The 15,818-nt window shown below is 45.4% G+C and overlaps 2 protein-coding genes across 3 annotated transcripts; both read left to right on the forward strand.

Moving 5' to 3' along the window:
* The first annotated feature begins 2,989 nt into the window (after positions 1-2,989).
* Positions 2,990-6,747, forward strand: LOC4338227 (thioredoxin domain-containing protein PLP3A). The gene is made up of 8 exons (XM_015781939.3): positions 2,990-3,341; positions 5,190-5,264; positions 5,368-5,415; positions 5,491-5,633; positions 5,727-5,799; positions 5,883-5,944; positions 6,087-6,184; positions 6,259-6,747. The coding sequence occupies exons 1-8, from the start codon at positions 3,258-3,260 to the stop codon at positions 6,366-6,368; spliced, it is 693 nt and encodes a 230-aa protein (XP_015637425.1). The 5' UTR covers positions 2,990-3,257; the 3' UTR covers positions 6,369-6,747.
* Positions 6,748-9,453: 2,706 nt separating this feature from the next.
* On the forward strand, positions 9,454-14,283 carry LOC9270982 (protein ALTERED PHOSPHATE STARVATION RESPONSE 1). 2 transcript variants are annotated; one of them, XM_015782322.3, is made up of 6 exons: positions 9,454-9,651; positions 10,780-11,874; positions 11,981-12,061; positions 12,144-12,361; positions 12,774-12,997; positions 13,387-14,283. In XM_015782322.3, exons 2-6 carry the CDS (start codon positions 10,917-10,919, stop codon positions 14,072-14,074), a joined length of 2,169 nt encoding a protein of 722 aa, XP_015637808.1. In that variant the 5' UTR covers positions 9,454-9,651; positions 10,780-10,916; the 3' UTR covers positions 14,075-14,283. The 2 variants fall into 2 exon arrangements, with proteins under 2 accessions (XP_015637808.1, XP_025881416.1); XM_026025631.2 differs by lacking the exon at positions 9,454-9,651 and adding an exon at positions 10,064-10,178.
* Positions 14,284-15,818: the final 1,535 nt, after the last annotated feature.

Below are 15,818 nucleotides of genomic sequence, written 5' to 3' on the forward strand. Positions count from 1 at the left end.
ACATGGATAGTTCTATTTAGCACACTTCATGGTGCAATAATACCTGTGGTGAGCATTTATTAATTTGCATTACTAAATGTCGCTGTAGCATTAGCATGGGCAAGTTACCAGTTTCTTTAGTTATAAAATTTGACAATAAATGTATAAGCTAGTTTTTAGTTGTAAAATAGGAAAAAGTACGAATTACCCCCCCCCCGAACTATCGCGGTCATCCGAATTACCCCCGTGAACCACAAAACCGGACATTCTTTACCCTCAACTATGTAAACCGGACGAATTACCCCCTCGACCCAATCCGCGGTGGTTTTGGTCTACGTGGCGTACACCTGGCAATCCAGTCAGCGTTTTTTAATTAAAAAATTGTGGGACCCGCATGTCATACTCTTCTTCCTCTCTCTCTATTCTCTTTCTCTCACACTCTTTTCTCTCTCGCGCAGCGCACACGGCGAGGACAAGCGCGGGGAAGGGCGGTCGGCGAGGACAGCGCAGTCATCGGTGCTCAGGACGTCGGCACGGAGGCGGAGGCGGAGGAGGAGCGTAGCGGCGGAGCTAGCTAGGTGGAGGACTCCGACTCCAGCGACTTGTTGATGTGAATGGCGAGGTGAGGATGGCAGCGCGCGGGGAAGGAGCCAGTTGTGGGTGGCGGAGGGGGCCCGAGGACGACGGCGGCCGGCGACGGAGGCGGAGGCTAACCGGGCGCGCGGGGACGCGCGGTGGGCGGCGGGCTCCTCCTCCTCGTCGTGGGCGCGCGGGGATGCGCAGTGGGCGGCGGGCTCTTCCACGGCGGTGGCGCGCAGGGACACGCGGTGGGACACCGCCGCCACCGCGGCTCCTCCTCTGAGCCGTCGCGCCGCACCCCGTCCCACCTCCCCGTGCCAGGATCAGCGACGGAGACTGGCAGATGCGGTTCCACCCGAGGACGTAGGCGTGGATGGTGACCGGGAATCCCGCTCCACCAGCCCCTTCCACTCGCCAATCCCGCTCCACCACCCCAGATCCAAACACGAGCTCGGTGATGCCTGGAAGGAGGAGACAAGCGGCGGCAAGCTCAGCGCGGCGGCATCGTAGCTCGGTGAGAGGGGTAATGCCGCAGGTGGCTTGGGTGACGGTGGTAGGCAAACGAGCTCAGGAAACATCGGAGCTCAGGGAGGGAACAACGGTGCGGCGTGGCTGGCCAGCGGCATCAGGGGATCGAGGATGGCGAGAAGAGGAGAACAGGCTGGCAGCCTCGCTCCCCGTCCGTCGCACGCTCTCCTCGTCCACCGGCGATGCGCTGCCGCCGGTGCAGCGAACCGGGCCCAAGGACGGGAGGAAGAGCGTGCCGTGCCGCCTCGCCTCCTCCGCCACCGCGCTCGCCTCACCTCACCGCCGCACCCTCGCTTCGCATCACCTCGCCCTGCCTCCACGCTCCTCCCTCGCCTCCGCATCACCCACCGCCGCCAATCCGTGAGAGAGAGAGAGAGACGAAGAGTGAGACAGAGTGAGAGAGAGAAGAGAGGAAGAGTGAGAGACTGCAACGTGTACACCACATAGACCAAAACCACCATGGATTGGGTCCCACATTTTTTTATAGATAGAATGCTGACTGGACTGCCTCATAGACCAAAACCACCGTGGATTGGGTCGAGGAGGGTAATTCGTCCGGTTTACATAGTTGGGGGTGAAGAATGTCCCGCGGATTGGGTCGAGGGGGGTAATTTGTCCGGTTTGCATAGTTGGGGGTGAAGAATGTCCGGTTTTGTGGTTCAGGGGGGTAATTCGGATGATCGCGATAGTTCGAGGGAGGGGGTAATTCATACTTTTCCCTATAAAATATAGCTAGTCCCATTTAGAAAAGAAAAGGAGTTAGCAATATAGTGCCCTTTTTCCTATAAAATATAGCTAGTCCCATTTAGAAAAGAAAAGGAGTTAGCAATATAGTGCCCTTTTTCCTATAAAATATAGCTAGCTAGTCCCAAATATAGTGCCCTTTTTCCTATAAAATATAGCTAGCTAGTCCCATTTAGAATTTAGAAAAGAAAAGGAGTTGGCAATATAGTGTCATGGCTACTCTTCGTGGGTTCGGAGAGAGATACCTTATATACCCTCAATCCCCCGAACCCTGCCAACACCCGTGTCCCATTTAGAAAAGAAAAGGAGTTAGCAATATAGTGCCCTTTTTCCTATAAAATATAGCTAGCTAGTCCCATTTAGAATTTAGAAAAGAAAAGAAAAGACCCGTGTCCTATTTAGAAAAGAAAAGGAGTTAGCAATATAGTGCCCTTTTTCCTATAAAATATAGCTAGCTAGTCCCATTTAGAATTTAGAAAAGAAAAGAAAAGAAAAGAAAAGGAGTTGGCAATATAGTGCCATGGCTTCTATCTCTTTGTGGGTTCGGAGAGAGATACCTTATATATACCACACCCGCCCCGTGTCCTATTTAGAAAAGAAAAGGAGTTAGCAATATAGTGCCCTTTTTCCTATAAAATATAGCTAGCTAGTCCCATTTAGAATTTAGAAAAGAAAAGAAAAGAAAAGAAAAGGAGTTGGCAATATAGTGCCATGGCTTCTATCTTTTTATGGGTTCGGAGAGAAATACCTTATATATACCACACCCATGGCATCTATCTCTTTGTGGATTCGGAGAGAGATACCTTATATATACCACACCCGCCCCATGCAGTGCCATGGCTTCTATCGTGGGTTAGGAGAGAGATATCTTCTATACCGTCAATCCCCCAAACCCTGCCAACTCCTGCCCCCTGCAGCTGGGGTGACAAGCTCACGCCACCGAGCTCAGTGGGAGCATAATGGTCTAAGACTACGTAGATTTCCCGTGTGGTACCAAATTTCTCCTGTGCGTAAGACTTGGGTTGCGCGTCTTATATGGGCTTAAACACAGGCTTGGCCTGCACCACCCAGGCGGTGTCGTGCCGTGCTTGGGCTGGGCCCTGCTTGGCACGGCCCATTTGCCCAGCTATACACCATACGCACGTACAGTTCCCCGGGCGACGGCACAGCACAATCGTGCGAGGCTCGCCTAAAAAAAAAAGGAAAGAAAAAAGAAAACCGTGCGGCGCCGCTCGTCCGCCCGCCGCTAGCGCCGACGTCACCTCTCTCGGCCACTGGTGCTCCGGTGCGAGCTGCTCTGCGCGGCGCCGCCACCTGAATCGGATCGGAGGGGAGGAGATCTCGGCCGAGCAGAAGCGGCGGCGGCGGTGCTCGCGGAGGAGGGAGTAGCAGCAGCAGCAGCATCGCAAAGAGGGGGAGGAACAGCCATGGATCCCGACGCGGTGAAGTCGACGCTCTCCAACCTGGCCTTCGGCAACGTCATGGCCGCCGCCGCCCGCGACTACCAGAAGGTGACTCACTCACTCCCCCCCTTCTTCTCCCGACGCTCGTTCACCTAGGTCTCGCGTGCCACTTTATCTCGCGGGGATCAGATCAGATCACTGTTCTTGATTGGGAGTGAGTTATAGTCTAGTACTCTGGCGGTTGATTCGGCCGCGGAGCACTTGGCTCGGCTGCGCTGCGGGCATGGGTTGTGGAAGGTGGTCTTTGGTTGGGATCATGAGGAGGTTTAGTTCATAAGGGGGGATGGATTATCTCCAGTCATGTATTCCAGGACAACTAGTAGAGTGATGTAGTAGGGTCTAGAGACTACTGTGTTCCGTTCTGAATTGGTGATGATAATTCTTTATCATTTATCAAAGGTTGCTTCTTCTCAAATTTAGCCAATAAACGTGGCTCAGTTGAAGATATTATTTCAATTTAGAATAATCAAATTTGGAGGGGATCATGATCCATCTGGCCGTTCTTTTATATATTGAAAATGGTTTACCTTCTGTTGCCTTCTGAATGCATGTCATGTAAATTTTGTAGGCAGTCCTTTTAATATCAAAATCGTCTTTCTGTAGTTTTACAGCAAAAAAGTGTGGGGTTTGCATCATAGTGTAGAGAAAAAGATATAACTGTCCTTCATGCACATAACTTGTTTCTTTTATCCTTTTATCTGTACTTGATTTTTCACAACTTGTAATGAGATTGGCAAGTTATTATCTTCTATCATTTTCATTTTATGTCCTTGTTGTAATTTTTCTTTTTTTTAAGAAGGGGTTGGGGGGTGGGGGGGGGGTGTAAAAACTGATCTGGCAGGTTGGCTGGTGGTGGTGGAGCTGGTGTGCTCCTAGATCCCTGCATCTCAGAACCAGGCGATTAAATCTCAATTTTAAATTGGAAGTGAGTTGTAGTCCGGTACACCTATCGTTGGAACTGGCAGCTGATTCACCTCGGCTCAGCTGTGCTGCGGGCATGGATTGTTGAAGGTAGAACCATATAGCAATGTGGAGGATGATCCTGGTAATACAGCACTACAGCAGTGTGATTTTTCGTCTTGGGAAAGGGCAGGCGCATTAGGTTTGAGCCTTTGGCTATGGGAGTGATGTTGGTTCATGCGAAAAATCTTGCCTAGTAGCATGATCCAATCTTTGGTTGGGAACATTGGGATTGGGATCATAGTTCATTAGGAGGATGGATTAGCTCCAGTCCTGTATTCTAGGACAGGAAATAGAGTGATGGTGCAGGGTCTAGACTCTATAGAGACCAGTTTATTCCATGCTGGTTAGGAGGTAATGCTTTATGACACCTCAGAGTACACAAAAACAAGGGCTTCTCCCATTTAGCCTGTAAATGTGGTTAGCTTGGGGTATAGCTTGCAAGTTTACAATAATCAAAGCTGCAGTGGATCATGCTCCATCTGCGCGTTCTTATGTATTTTGGTAATGGGTTAACTTCTGATGCATTTTGCTCTTACATGAATGCATGTTGTGTAAAGTTTATCGGTATTCTTTTTTTATATCAAAATGAGCTTTCTGTATATTGACAGCAACAAACTGTTGAAGTTTACATCGAAAGTATAGAACAAAAAGATGTAACTGTCCTTCATGCACATCACTTGTTTTTTTTTTATTTATACTTGATTCTTTACTCCTTGTAATGTGATTGGGCAAGTTCTTATCTTCTCTTATTCTTTGTGTCATTTTCACTCATTTCCTTGTTATAGTGGGGGTGAAAGTATTTTTACCCTCATGTTCCGATGCTGTGAACCTCTTGCATCTTTTTAAACAAATTTGCTTACAGAACAGGGTAATACTATTCTCTCTGCCCCCTTGTGATTTTGTTTCTGCATACTGACATAGTAATCATGTTAGGAAATTGTAGCTAAAGAGAAAGCCCAAGCAGCAAGTGCAAGCCATGATGAAGTTGATCTTGACGAATTATTGGATGTGAGTTGAACTATAGTATCTTTTATATTTCTCTTGTTTTTTTTTCTTTAGTTTGAAGCACTGAATACCTTTTTATCTATCATGCTGTGGAACTACACTATAGGACCCAGAGCTTGAGAAGTTGCATGCGGAGAGAATTGCTGCTCTCAAGGTAGTATCTGCATATTGCCCTCATGAAGCTTGTGAACTCTTCACTTTAAGTTATTCATTTGCCTGTGCATAACAGAAAGAGGTCGAGAAGCGTGAAGTGCTAAAAAGGCAAGGTCATGGTGAATATAGGGAGATAACTGAAGGGGACTTCCTAGGAGAGGTCACTGGCAGTGAAAAAGTCATCTGCCATTTCTACCACCGTGAATTTTACCGTTGCAAGTAGGACATAAGTTGTTCTTTAAAAAACAATACAAAATGTTTTATGATTGACCCTGATGATAATTCATGGACACCTATCTAAATGTTTCCTAGGATCATGGATAAGCATTTGAAGGCCCTTGCACCAATCTATTTGGGAACTAAATTCATCAAGCTTGATGCTGAAGTTAGAATGCGATCTCTATTAGCATTCAGTTAATTGTATTTTATAACAAAGATGCTGTCTAATCTTGTAAATAACTAATCCAGAATGCTCCGTTCTTTGTCACGAAACTGGGAATCAAAACATTGCCCTGTGTGATACTGTTCAAGTAAGTGCATAAACTTTCATCATTTCTACCCATGGATTTTTATCACATGTGCTCAACTGTTTGGTGCTTAACTTTTTTGAGGACCAACCCAAGAGTCAGACACTTTCTGTTTTTGCTGTCCAACTGACATTTTGTTATTTAGGAAGGGCATTGCTGCTGATCGGTTAATTGGGTTTCAAGACCTCGGCAGCAAAGATGATTTTTCAACAAGAGCATTGGAAAATATACTCAAGATGAAAGGTATATCTATTACGTCTTCACAATTACTTCAAAAATTGAAATAGTAACAAATATGATAACATACAACAATATAGGTATAATTGACGAAAAGAAGAAGGATGAGGATGATGAAGATGATGAAACCTATATGTCAATGAACAGGAGGGTCAGATCTTCAACCGCTCAAGATTCTGATTCTGATTGAGTATGAAGTGTTCCACTCCCCTGTAACATCAAGTTTCTTTTGTACTCTAGTTCTCAAAATATCTCTGTGTTTGTGTAATATGTATTCCGAATATTATCAACCTGGTTAGGAAATGAGTGACTTGAAAATGTACTGCCTAGTTAGCTGCATTTCATTCATACTGGCAAGTAGGCGTATGTGTTATCAGTTGGTATGCTTTACCCATAACAGTATCTACAAAGGAGTTTCTACTAGCTCCTACGTTGGTCATCATGCTGCCAAATTACTGGAGTAAACTAGTGTTTCAGCTAGAATGCTTGATTGGTGACTAGTACCATCTGTAACCAATTCACTGTGAACCATTACAGTTGCAGTTGATCAATTGGATTTAGTTCTCTCACACTGGCTTTGGTTTTGGTTTCAATTTGAGTTGGATTCCGCAGCAGCGATGTTAACTCATGCCTCCTTTGGAACTGAGGAATTTTGTGAGAATTTGGCAGGAATTTGACTCAACTTGTGCCTTTTCCTTCTTCCTCGCTAAGTTTTGCAGGAATTTGACTCAAACTTGTGCCTTTCCTTCTTACTCCTCCTGGCTGTCTTCCTCGCAATCAGAAAGCTCGAAGTCGGCGAACAATTCTGCCCAATCTTCCTTGAATCGTGCTGGAAGCTGAGCCCTGATGGTGAGGGGAATAGGTTCATTTTATAGGTTCCAGCGAGTTCGATTTTTGTCCTAGAATCGAAATACGAGATGCAACGGGTCCCTCAACTGCCAAAACTGGTGCAACGTACGTCCCATGACAGTATAGTGGGTGGTTTTGTCCGACGTGGCAACTTGATCCGAGTCAATCGCTGAGTCAGCATGGGCCCCACATGTTAGAGCCTCTCCACCTATCTCTCTTTTCCTCCGCTGTTCCCATCTCACGAGGTGGCGAGTGGTGAGGAGAAGACCAGCGGTGGGTAGTGAGGAGGACGGCGGCGGGTGGCGAGGAGGACGGCGGAGCGGCAGGCGGTGAAGAGGATGGAGGCTAGTGGTGGGTGGTGAGAGGAATAACTGGCTGGCGGGCTTTGCCACCAGGGATCCAACGAGACATCGCCTCTAGAAGTGGGCGGTGATGGCATCCTACCTGCCCACTGCAATTCCCATCGGGACGGGACAACGGGAACAAGGGGCAAGGGGCGGCGACGGGGTCCGAGATGTGTGTGAAATCGGGACGGCACACCATGGCGTTGTCCTTCTCACCTTCGGATTTACGTGTAGATCGAGACAGCTGGATGGCGGCACGCGATTGCAAGTTTGCAACGGTGAAGGCAAGAGGAAGGGGCCACTGCGAGCCTCTCTTACCGACCACCACCCTTCTCCCCACTAGCCACAGCCCGCCGCCGTTGAGTTTCTACCCGCCGCACACCTCTCTCATCGCCCACCGCAGTCAAGGCCCCACCCATGACGCGCCTCATAGGTGTTGCATTTCCCAACCGGCACATATAAGGATAAACAAGCCAAAGGAATGCTGGCTCGGCTCGAATCAATCCGACCCAAGCATATCAAGAACATCATTCATCATTCATCAAGAACACATCAAGAACATCATTCAAGAACCGTCACCTCGCCCTCTGCTCTGGCCTTCTCCACCACCATGCTGTCATGGGATGGAGATGAGGAGGAGGGCGCCGTCGCCTTCTCCACCACCACCACCGCTGCCGCCGCCGCCGTCGCCCGAGGGACAGGAGGAAGGGCGAGACTCCCCTCCCGTCGGATGGAGCGGAGGGGAGGGTGTCACCACCACCACCGTTTCCCCTCCCACCAGATCTGGCAAAGAGGAGGGCACCGCCGCAGTCACTAGGCCGTCACCGCCTCCCCTCCAATCGGATGGAGCGGAGGGGAGGGCGTGCCACGGGGCCGCTGCCACCTCTGCTTCCGCCAGATCTGGTGGAGGGGAGGGCGCTGCCGCCTACCCTCCCACCGCCAGGCCACCGCTGCCTCCGCCTGGTGGTGTGGTGGAGAGAGAGAGGGGGCGAGAGAGAGAGCTGAGAGATGGATAGAGTGGGAGAGGGCAAAAGGCAGAGAGAATGAGGAAAAGATAAGGGAGAGAGAGAGGTGGAAAGATTCAGCTTAGTCCAGTTTTCTAACCGACACCTACAATATAAATATAGGTGTTGCTTATTAAAAAACCAGGACATGTAATATATTATATGTGTCGTTTCTTCTAATAAAACTAACACTAATACTATAGGTATCGGTTTTTATTTAGAACTGGCTCCTATCTCTCCATAAAGGTGTCTGTTCTAGCTGATGGTGTTCCTTGGATGCGTGTTTTGGACGGGAAAAGCACTAGAAGTGCCGATTTTAGCATTTCTAGCACCTATGGTGACCACCTGTATGTTCTTTTTTTGTACTAGTGATTCATTTTTTTAATTTCTTTAAACATTGTATTGTTATCAACACTAAACACTTAAATTGATAAATATAGTTAATCCTCTATAGATCAAGAATCGTTTTCGAAGATATGATACCGACTCCGACCGTTTTCATCGCTATTTTTAGTTTTACATGGCCGCTCTCACTTCAATCCTAACCAAAGTGCACACAAGATATTTGGAAAAAATATATATAGTGCAAACCTAGAAAATATTTATAAATAGATATTTGAGATTTATCCATATTACGTTGAGTAAAAATTTTATTCCTATTAAATTAAATTTGGAAGTAATTTTTCTAGTAAAATGGACAAATTTAAAACATTAATTTTTAACCATACGGTAATTTTCTGGTTTGTTTTTGCACTATATATTTTCCCAGATATTTACCTATAGTAAAAACAACACTTTTTTTCTTTCTGAAAAAAAGATTTGTAATCCCAACCAATGCAGTGGAGCTGTGGAGGGGGTAAAAAGATCTGCCCATCACGGCATCACCTCCATCTGATGGGCCATCAGGGTAGATTCCTGCCCCCACCTCCATTTATCTCCCCTCGCTCTCATTCCCTTGTCTCCAACTCTCCAGTCTCCACCCACCTCACTCCACAGTCCACACCACTGCACCGCACTCTCTCTCTCTCCACCGCCATTAACGGTTACTTATCTCTCTAGTACTCCTACTACTGCTAGTGTGCTAGTGGTAGGAGTAGTCTACCAGGACTAGTACTCCACTCTCCGAGAACCAAACAAATCGACAGGAGGCGGCTGGTGTGCGCATGTGACCCGGATCGATCGACAGCGGTCGCCCGCACCGCATTGCCGCTGCTCCCGTTTAGTCCAGCCGCCGCCTCCTCCTCCTCCTCCGCCGCCGCCGCCTGTTCAGGCTCCGGTGAGGTCTCTTGTCTTGATGTTTTAATAGATTGTGGTAGGTTCTTGGTTTGTGATGGTCAGAGAGTCTCAGAGATGAGGCAAAGGAGGGTTCTTTGGTGCTGTCCTGGGGGGTTTCGGTTGGGTTTAGGGTGCAGTGTGCTTGTGATTGTTGCTTGGCTTCCTGTGCTGCATTATTTTTGTTGATTTTGTTGGTGATTTGCGATTTGTGAGGACCACATTGGACTGGGATTTTGGTAGCAACTAGCAAGAAGGAAGAGAATACTATATGTGGGGAACTATTTTATTTTAGCCCTCTCTTTATGTTTTTCTTTTCTCCCCTTTTGCCCATGTCGTGGTGGTAGGGCACACTTATTGTTTTTTTTTTAATCTAAAGAACCTGAGCCTGCTGGGTCATTTCATCAGGATTTGGTATCTGCATCGAGAAAGATTATGGCATTGTGGGTGTTGCTTTTGAGGTGGTGAATTTATGAATCTATGAATCTATGATGTTGTTGTTACTTGGTCAGAGCTAGGAATCGGAGAAAGGTGACTTTGCTTGTTGCTTTTCTCACCATTTTACTCTTGCTGCTCTGGTGTTTGCCTTAATCCCTAAATTGCTCAGTCAAAGGCGTTCGCTTGAATGGACTTGGTGCATTTGGCCATTGGGTAATGATTTCTTGAGCATTTTTAGGTTAGCAAGGGTAGGGGAGCAAAGGTTGTTCCTTTAGTTCTTTTGCTCTTTACCTTAGCCCATGACATTGGTTCTTGCCGGTGCATGTTCCCTGCACCGGCGGCCGCCATGGATGATGCTTGAAGAGTTGGAACTTTGGAGGTCTGAGGAGGCTGAGTTTTCAACAAAGATAGAGATGAATGTTGCCCGTGGAGTAATTCTTGTGAGGCCTGCAGATGTGCCGGCTAATTGCCTGATGGAGTGAACTTTTTAAAGACTTTCTGTTGAGTTGGGCATCTATAGCTCAAGTTAGAAGGATATGTGACGAATTTTGTGCCTCTGTTCAAAATTGTTTTATTGGTGTAATTTGGATTTCACTAGTTTATTTTAAGATTATGCTTTACTTAATGTTCTTTCTATTGTTAGTTATTTCTACTAGCTGGAAGCATGACCTTTCTTCTTTGTTGTTTCGATTAGATCCAAGGACTGAAGACTACTGCCAGTTTCAGGGAGGAATTCTACTCAGTGGTAGCTTGTGGTTGTAGCTGGTCTTTTGATGAATCTGTTGGTCTCAAAAACATTGTAGAATAGTATTTGTTGGTTCGTTGAACACAATGGGTTCTTCGCCATCCAAAGCCACTGGTGAGGATGCCCTAGTTCTATGCAAGGAGCGAATGCGCCATATCAGGCGAGCTATTGATTCAAGAGATGCACTGTCGGCATCACACCTATCATATACTCAGTCCCTCCGTAGTGTGGGTACTGCATTGCGGCGGTATGCAGAGTCTGAGATCTCACCAGAATCATCACTGTCCATTTCAGAAGCAGATAAGTCACCATCACATTCTTCTATGGCTTCTCCATCACCTTCTCGAGCAGTAGAGAGCACTGGCTCCCCAGTACATCGAGGTAGTCAGCTGACTCCTCCCTCAACAAAGATCCATTACATGAAAGCAGCAGGAACAAAACCTTTGACGTTCACTATTGATCCATCTGCTGCTGACTTTGTGGGGCAAGAATCCCCGGTATCTACCTTTGTGCCACCACCACCACCATTGCCCCCTGAATTATGTACCTCGTGGGACTTCTTCGATTCCAATTATACTTCTGGTAGTGCCACCTCAAATAATGAGAATGGAGTGACATTAAATTTTAGTAGATTGAAGGGCCTGAGAGATTCAAGGGAATCTGAAGCAGTCTCGCTGAGAGAAGAAACAACAAACAGGTCTGATCGAATGCACCCAGAGCTTCCTGGTGATAATGCAGCACCTAAGCAAGAAGCCCAAGCAAAGAAAGGTGGGATGAGTAAGCCAAGTGGATCGGTTGAGGTTACAACTGAAGCTACTACTTCTGGGCAAGTTGGAGCAAAGGTGGAGGAAGATGACATGGAAAAAGAATTGTGCACAGAAGCAGAAGACCCTTCAGAGTTCATCACTCATAGAGCAAAAGATTTTGTGTCAAGCATGAAAGACATTGAAACTCGGTTTGTACGTGCCGCAGAAGCTGGGAATGAGGTTTCCAGAATGCTTGAGACAAAGAAGATCAGACTTGATATATGTGCTAAGATTCCAGGTGATAATCATATGCTGAGTCATTGTCTTGTCTGTTTTTTCCCCTGCACCATGCCCGACATTGTTTGATGGAACTCCATATCTTTGTTTTATTCCTCAAATACCAGGTTCTCCAGGCAAGCCACCTACTGCCCGATTTGTGTCCGCACTTCGAGTCTGCTGCAATCGTGAGAATATTCTCAACCAGGGTAAGTAGGATGCTTTACTGACCTCTTCTCATATTTTTACCATAACATTTGTTTGAAGTACTAATTTTGAGGTTTTCTGTAGAAACTGCACAGAATATCTCAAAAGTTGTCACTTGGAAGCGTTCTGTATCATCTTTGTCCTCATCATCTAAGAGTCCACTTACAGCAGCAATGATTACTGATGATGTGGGTGATAGTAACAGTGATTTTGTTGAGCAATTCGCCATGGTATCTGGAAGCCACTCGTCTACCTTGGATAGGTTACATGCTTGGGAGAGAAAACTACATGATGAAATCAAGGTACATTTTCAGTACATGTGCACTTGTGCAGTGAGATTTCTTTAGTATTGCGTGCAAGTCTCTACTCCTGGCTGTTGATTGGGAATTCATCATTAGTGTCACTTGTCTACAAAAGATATTTGCTTTATTGTATACCTCAAGTGAAATTTGGTCTATTTTAGTTGCAGTTCTCAAATTTTTATTTAAAAGATATCTCTTGCCAGAAGACCTGACAATACAAAGCATATTTTGTATAGTTATTTGTATTGATAATACAATTTAGTTTCTAATTTGTCAGCAGAATTGAACTCTTGTACAATAATTAGCAAAGACAGTATGCAGGCTGAAAGTTATTAATATGAAATTTTGCCCTCTCTGTAGGACTGTCATTGGCATAATGGATCACTGATACTGCATTATTTTGTTTCTGTAGGCTAGTGAACATGTTAGAAAGACTTATGATGAGAAATGTAACCTTCTCCGGCGCCAATTTGCACGAGGTCTAAATGCTCAACTGATTGATAAGACCAGAGCTGTTGTGAAGGATCTTCATTCCAGGGTGTCTGTTGCGATCCAGGCTGTTGATGCAATATCAAAAAGAATAGAGAAGATAAGGGATGAAGAACTGCAGCCACAACTTGTCGAGCTGATCCAAGGGTATAAACTTGTACTTAAACATCACCTACTTGTACTTAAATATCAAACTTGTCGAGCTGATTTAGCAGTGCCGTAACTTGATCTTGCATACTTTATCACAATTGTTGGATACAGTGCATTTGTTGAAGTTTGATATTTCCTTTTTCGTGCGTTTGGTAGGAGCATTTGAACTGTCAACATTACTCACAATTTAAGTTTGGTGCTAGAACATTGAAAATTAGAATATAACGATTCACTATCTTTCAAGAACCATGTTTTGTTGGACAATTTGAAGTCTCACATTTCTAACTTAAGCTGTAGTGAAAAAACAACTTGGATTATGTTGATTTTAAAGTTCAACTCATTTCTTGCATATTAAACCTTGAACTGACCACACATACCTCGTGCAGGTTAATCAGAATGTGGAAAGCAATGTTAGAATGCCACCACAAACAATTCATCACAATATCACTGGCATACCATGTCAAGAGTTCGACCATGGTGCAGCAAGGTGAGCACCACCGCAGGGCCGCAGCGCATCTCTGGAACGAGTTGGACTGCTTCTCGTCCAGCTTCAGGATCTGGGTCACTGCTCACAAGTCCTACGTCGAGTCCCTCAACGCGTGGCTCCAGAAGTGTGTCCTGCAGCCAGCCCAGGACAGACGGAGGCGCAAGCGCAAGGTCTCTTTCCCTCCCCGCCACGCGCTCTCCCCTCCGATCTTTGTCCTCTGCAGAGACTGGCTTGCCATGATGGAGTCACAGTCACTCCCCACAGATGAGCTCTGCAAGTCCATCAAAGAGGTGATGCAGCTCCTGCGCGGTTCGTTTGACCACCCGGCCGATCATCAGGACAAAACGACGACCGAATCGCAGTCTAGAAACGAGTCGCAGGAATGTGGGATGCTGGAGAATAACGAGCAGGAGGTGAGTGGAAGCGTGGAAGCAGTGGAAGGGTTGCAGTCAAAGCTAACTACGGTTCTGGATCGCCTGACAAAGTTCTCAGAGGCTTCACTGAAGCACTACGAGGAGCTCAAGCAGAATTATGAGATAGCTCGTGATGACTACCAGACGGGTCGATCAAATGCCCATCTTGTTTAGTCTGATGATGATCCTAGGTCTACAATTTTCAACCCTATGATTCTATTCCTACTAGTAGTATTCTAGTTGAACATCTGAGAGTATTTTGGTACATATAGTACGTTAATGATGAGGTTGTAATACATATATGTTGGGTTAAGGGTTACAGTTGCAAAAATATACTTCGGTACTATATTTGCCAAAGCTCAAGGATTGTCAGAATGGCCCAACAGATTGTTCATTAGGATGCATCTTGTCTCCTTTTAGTTTTGCAAAGATTGCTGGTAGATTTCTGCATGGTGAAAGCATAGGCTTGTCTCCCGCAGAATTCATAAGGAACTGTTCAGATTGATGCCATTTTTCCATTTTCAAACCATACCTTTTTTAAATAAAGTTATCAAAAATGTGTATATATTTAGTTTTATGCCAAACTTTGGTAAATACATAAGAAATTCTACCAAAATTTTAATAATATCACTAACTTACCAAAATTTTAATATTGGTAAGGTTTATTTTGGCTATAATCTGAATAGCCCCTAATTCACGTTGGCAAGGGAGGTCACACGCACGTCGTTTTTCAGCCCATCTACGATAAGCCCTTTTCTTTCTCGGGAGTAGTAATCAAGGTAGTTTTTTCTTTTTTTTCCTCGAAGGTCGTTATTTTTACTAACGGATTAAAAAAAAATTAAACCTGAAACTTTCAAATAAAAATTAAAACTTTCTATTAAAAAAATTAAAAATCATACCCAAATTTTAAAACTCTAAACTCTAAATTTGAACTTTCAAATTAAAACTAAAAAAAATTTAACTCAAGATTTAAACTTTTAAGTAAAATTTTGAAAACATTCAACTCAAACTTTGAAAACTTCAACTCAAAATTTAAATTTTTAAGTCAAATTTTGAAAACTTTAAACTTGTCATCTCAAATTCGAAAAACTTTTAACTTAGACTTGAAACTTTCAACTCGAAATTTGAAAACTTTTAAGTCAAGATTTGAAAACTTTCAAGATTTATTATGTGTGCCGAAGATTAAGAAAAACGAAAAAACAAAAAAAAAAGGAAAACGTGCCGAGGGACGGAGTCGCCAAAGTCGAAAAAAGAAAATCGCAAAAAAGAAAAAGAAAATGCTCGAGCGGGGGAAGGGGCATCAGCTGTAACTTCATCACAAAAATCTATTCATGGCGCAAACTAGCAATACATTATATTAAAAAAATATGCAGCATATATATTTAACAAATGGAATTTTTATCTTTACAATTCAAGCAGGCCAACCGCGGAAAGCTTAATTGCATGACCTAGCCATCTCGTGAACAGCTTTTCGATAGCATGACAACAAGTGTCAGGTCAGGGTTTCAGGGGTGGGGTTAGGGGAGGGTGGCACTTGGAAGTGGAGATCGGGCTTACAGGAGTGGCCTGGGAGGCGGTGGACCGGTGGTAGATAGTGGACAAGGGCAAACAATGGAGGTGCAGCCGGAGCCATGGGGTCGGTAGCGGTGATACGTTGGTGCTGATTGTGGGGGAAAAGCGAGGCAAATGGGACGGGAGTCGGGAGGAGGCTGGCTCAGTGGGGTTGCGTAGACCCGTTGATGCATGTCAGTGCTGGCGAGGCGGGGTGGTGTCACGGTGTTAAGCGGTGGTACAGAAAGAGTACCCTGGTTACCAAACGGTCTCGCTAGCGCCGAAGAGGGGCACTGCCGTCATCGTCACTCGCTCCGCTCTGCTCATTCTCTGTGTGGACAGAGAGACGCCCGGGAAAATATACAAT

Source organism: Oryza sativa, chromosome 5 (genome assembly GCF_034140825.1).
Source record: "Oryza sativa Japonica Group chromosome 5, ASM3414082v1".
NCBI lineage: Eukaryota > Viridiplantae > Streptophyta > Magnoliopsida > Poales > Poaceae > Oryza > Oryza sativa.

Coding starts and splice junctions, on each gene's coding strand:
- LOC4338227 (XM_015781939.3), top strand. CDS start 3,258: ATGGATCCCGACGCGGTGAAGTCGACGCTCTCCAACCTGGCCTTCGGC. Junction 5,416..5,490: donor AGAGAATTGCTGCTCTCAAG/GTAGTATCTGCA, acceptor TGTGCATAACAG/AAAGAGGTCGAGAAGCGTGA. Junction 5,634..5,726: donor CGTGAATTTTACCGTTGCAA/GTAGGACATAAG, acceptor AATGTTTCCTAG/GATCATGGATAAGCATTTGA.
- LOC9270982 (XM_015782322.3), top strand. CDS start 10,917: ATGGGTTCTTCGCCATCCAAAGCCACTGGTGAGGATGCCCTAGTTCTA. Junction 12,062..12,143: donor TGAGAATATTCTCAACCAGG/GTAAGTAGGATG, acceptor GGTTTTCTGTAG/AAACTGCACAGAATATCTCA. Junction 12,362..12,773: donor AACTACATGATGAAATCAAG/GTACATTTTCAG, acceptor TTGTTTCTGTAG/GCTAGTGAACATGTTAGAAA.